Source organism: Olea europaea, chromosome 17 (assembly GCF_002742605.1).
Source record: "Olea europaea var. sylvestris chromosome 17, O_europaea_v1, whole genome shotgun sequence".
Taxonomy (NCBI): domain Eukaryota; kingdom Viridiplantae; phylum Streptophyta; class Magnoliopsida; order Lamiales; family Oleaceae; genus Olea; species Olea europaea.
The window spans coordinates 23,673,823-23,677,742 of NC_036253.1; the positions used below are offsets into that span (position 1 = coordinate 23,673,823).

Consider the following 3,920-nt stretch of genomic DNA (forward strand, 5'->3'; position numbering starts at 1 on the left):
TCCCTAATGACTTTTTAGATCATTTTTATGTTGAAACTTTTCATTAGTTAATATACTTTGTATTTGATAACAATTTTATGTCCAAAAGTCCGTTGAAAATGGGGTAAAATAACTTATTTTTATCATATTTAAAAATATTTGAAAAAATATTTTTCTCTCGTTTCAAAGGATAAAACAAAATCTTTAGATATAAATTATGGTCAAGGACGAAAAGTACTAATTACTGAAAGATTAAAAATAAGAATTTAATGAAAAAAGTTAAGAAAATAATTAGTGTAATTGAGGAGCTTAACTCCCATTAAAATGTGGTATATAAATAAAAATTGTAATGGTAATATAATCGTACAAAATATTACCCGAACAAAATACCCAAGCTACCCCTTAATATTCGCGCATGTCAAATGAAAATAACCTAGGGTTTCATTTGTTATCCACTCCGTACTCTCTCTACTCTCGATTTGCTTAGCACCTCTTCTTCTCCACAGCTCGCAGAGGTAATTAGCCAAAACCCCTATTTCCCTCCTCTATTAGAGATACAGAGATTTATATTTCTATATTTTCCTTTTTTAGTGATTTTTCTGTTGAAACTACTATCGACGTGTATCTCTCTGTATGTATATATGTGTGGTTTGTGTGTAAACGTCGAAGTTTAATATCGAATCATGTTTGATGATAGATTCATGTCAATGGATATACATATTATGGTTTTGTAGCTTAATTTCTGCGTTTCATAGTTGAATGCTTGGAAAATTAGGCTTTGGGCTCCTTTTGTAGTTTATTAAGGATTTAAAGCAATTTCGGTTTCTTAGATTTTGCATCAAAGTTTAATCTGTTGGATTTGTTTTCTTTTGAAAGCTCTCTTCTTGTATTTGTTCTGGGTAATTGGGTATTTTTGTCCTTGTGAGAAAAAATATAACCCTTTCTACCCTCTTATTATTTAGAAAAATTTTGAAGCATTATAATGTTGATCGTGACTGTGTTTATTAAAAAGAATTTGTTCGCTTTGGAACATATTCTGTTAATGTTGTAATTATCTTCTCTGTCTTCCATTTATAAAGAGAAGGTTTTGGTACATGTTATACTTTGCAACAGGCATGTTAACTCCCAGTTAGTTGTGTTTGGAGTTTTTATTGATTTTTTCATTTAATTTTCTTTATGTATTGTATATGATGAGGACGAAAATGTATGTTTTATTGTGGTTAGATGAGGTCCATGGGAGAAGAATTTTTGTGCTGTAATGGTACTTAAGCTCTTTCTGAAATTTAGTTTTCCCTTTTCAAATTTTGCACCAAAAGAAGTTTTTCTTATTGCAAAAAGAACTTTATTCATCAACTCCCTATATTGTTTTATGACAGATGAATGTGGAAAAGCTAATGAAGATGGCCGGTTCTGTTCGAACCGGGGGGAAGGGTACCATGAGAAGGTTGTATCTTTTTTATATTTGAGATACTGATTTTCCTTTAAATTTTTACTGAACAAATACAACAATACAACTTCTGTTAAGGAAGTTATACAATTCCATAATCTAATAAATTAATTGCTGCATTGGCATTATAGAGGATTAGTTATTGGTTTCTTATTAAGCTCAAACAGAGTAGACTCTTTTTTAGAGTGTTATTAAATATATATTCTCAATTGCAGAAAGAAGAAGGCTGTTCATAAGACAACCACGACAGATGATAAAAGACTTCAAAGCACCCTGAAAAGAATAGGGGTGAATGCTATACCAGCAATTGAGGAGGTCAATATTTTCAAGGAGGATGTGGTAATCCAGTTTACTAACCCTAAAGGTAATCCATGATTTAGACAATCTGTATTTGGTTCAACTTGTCTTATTTTGGACTACCCACCCTCTATTGACTGTTGTAATCTTTTGTTACCCAGTTCAAGCATCTATTGCTGCCAACACTTGGGTTGTTAGTGGCTCTCCTCAAACCAAGAGTACGTTCTCTTTTTCCTTCTCTTCTTGAAAACGTAGTTCTTGTTTTTAGTTGCTTGACAGTCATTGAAATATAGGGGAATATTTGAGTTGAGCTGAATCACACACTAATCTTTCTTATTTTACTTCTGTGGAATGTAAGCCCCTTGTTTGACCCCTGTTAAAATATGAGTTAGCTTGGACTGGACCATGGTCTGGTTCAATGGTTTCCGGTTTGAACCGGCCGGTTCGGTCCGGGTTTAATAACTATGACAACGATACTTCTTGTAGATTTAGATGAGCCGTCACCTTTTGAGAAATATTCACATTGACAATTGTTAAAAAAATCTGAAAATGTTACAAAATTGATTATTATCTAGTTCAAGACACAAGCTGTAACCATATTTTGATGTGGGTCAACCCATAGATTTTGATGGAAAATAAATAAGCAGATTGGTCTCAAATACCCTTTTTTTTTCTTTTGGGGAATTTAAGTTACTAATAGGACTTCCTGCTTAGTTTTTTTAGCTTGTAAAGATGTGGGAAAGTATGATTTTATTGTTTCTGTTGTACTGTTACTTCTATCTCTGAAATTTGAACTGAGGCATTATATTTGATTCTGTTGCAGAATTGCAAGATGTTCTTCCTCAAATCATTCACCAATTAGGTTTGTGTTTGGTTTTCTTTTCTTCTAATAATTGTTTTGTTGGACTCATTTTAACAACTTGATTGTCTAAAGGTTTCTCCTGAATAACTCAGGTCCAGATAACTTGGAGAATTTGAAGAAATTGGCAGAGCAGTTCCAGAAGCAGGTCCCTGGTTCATCTGCTGATACTGCTGGAGCTCAGGAACATGATGATGATGATGTACCCGAACTTGTTGCTGGCGAGACCTTTGAGGCTGCTGCAGAGGAGGGTCACGGTCACAGTCACGATGATCACGATCACAGTCACGATCACGATCACGATCACGATCACGATCACGATCACGATCACGATCACGATCACGGTCATGATCATGGTCATGCTTCTTAAGTGCTCAATATCGATCTTGCGTGCAATTCCTTGTATTTTTCTTGATGTTTTTGAGATGTTTATTATGAAAATACTCAAAAGTTCCGTTACATCTACATTTTAAGTAACGTAGCCCTTCAGATCATTATCTGTCATATATGAATTGTAATGACTGGGGGCAATCCTCCTATCTTTGGACTTTTACCAGAAAGTGTTTTTTGTTATTGCTATGAGTTCGGATTTCATTACCAAAAGTTGTCTATTTTATTTGAGAATGGGCAAGCCAGCCCTCGTCTGCAATATCTCATGCAATTTTTGTTATTGCTATCTGTTCGGATTTGTCAGGAACATGTAGTTCGTCTATCTAGTGTTTCCTCTGCTACGTTAACGCCAATGGTCGAGAATCTGAGATAGAAAGAAAGATTGGTTTGGTCGGTGGGTTTAGCCCTTCTATCACGACGAGGCCAATGGTACGAAAGGTAAACCGCTAAAACGATGCAGTACTATACGTTCCTTTACTGATGCTATATTTTCATATTTTCTGCCCATGTATGAACTGTTTTCTTAACACTGACCAACGATATGGTATAGATAATGATAACAACGGGAAAAAGATGAATAGAGAGGGATTCACGTGACTCGTGTTTTTTGCACTGTACCATATAAGATAAGGATAATTTTATCTTATTTGGGATTTGGAGAAAAAATGAAAAATATAGCTGTTGTTATAAAATTAAAGGGTAGAGAGAAAAATAAGAGAAGAAATAAAAAGTTCAAATTCAATTGTATATTATTATGAACCAATGTCCTATATTTAAAGGGTTCAAAATAAGCGTTACAATTGGAATAAAATAAATTTTCTAAACTATAGATAAGATTTATCCTTCTATCATGATAATACTAAATAATCATTAATAATTATCTCATTATTTTACAACATTCCCTCTTTGATGATTATTTGTACAATAACTGCCTTGTTAAAATATTGT

General features: G+C 33.5%; 1 protein-coding gene across 1 annotated transcript; it reads left to right on the forward strand.

Moving 5' to 3' along the window:
• The first annotated feature begins 364 nt into the window (after nucleotides 1–364).
• Nucleotides 365–3,176, forward strand: LOC111365471 (basic transcription factor 3-like). The gene is made up of 6 exons (XM_022986021.1): nucleotides 365–494; nucleotides 1,356–1,423; nucleotides 1,642–1,790; nucleotides 1,885–1,941; nucleotides 2,547–2,585; nucleotides 2,678–3,176. The coding sequence occupies exons 2-6, from the start codon at nucleotides 1,356–1,358 to the stop codon at nucleotides 2,950–2,952; spliced, it is 588 nt and encodes a 195-aa protein (XP_022841789.1). The 5' UTR covers nucleotides 365–494; the 3' UTR covers nucleotides 2,953–3,176.
• The last annotated feature ends 744 nt before the right edge of the window (nucleotides 3,177–3,920 follow it).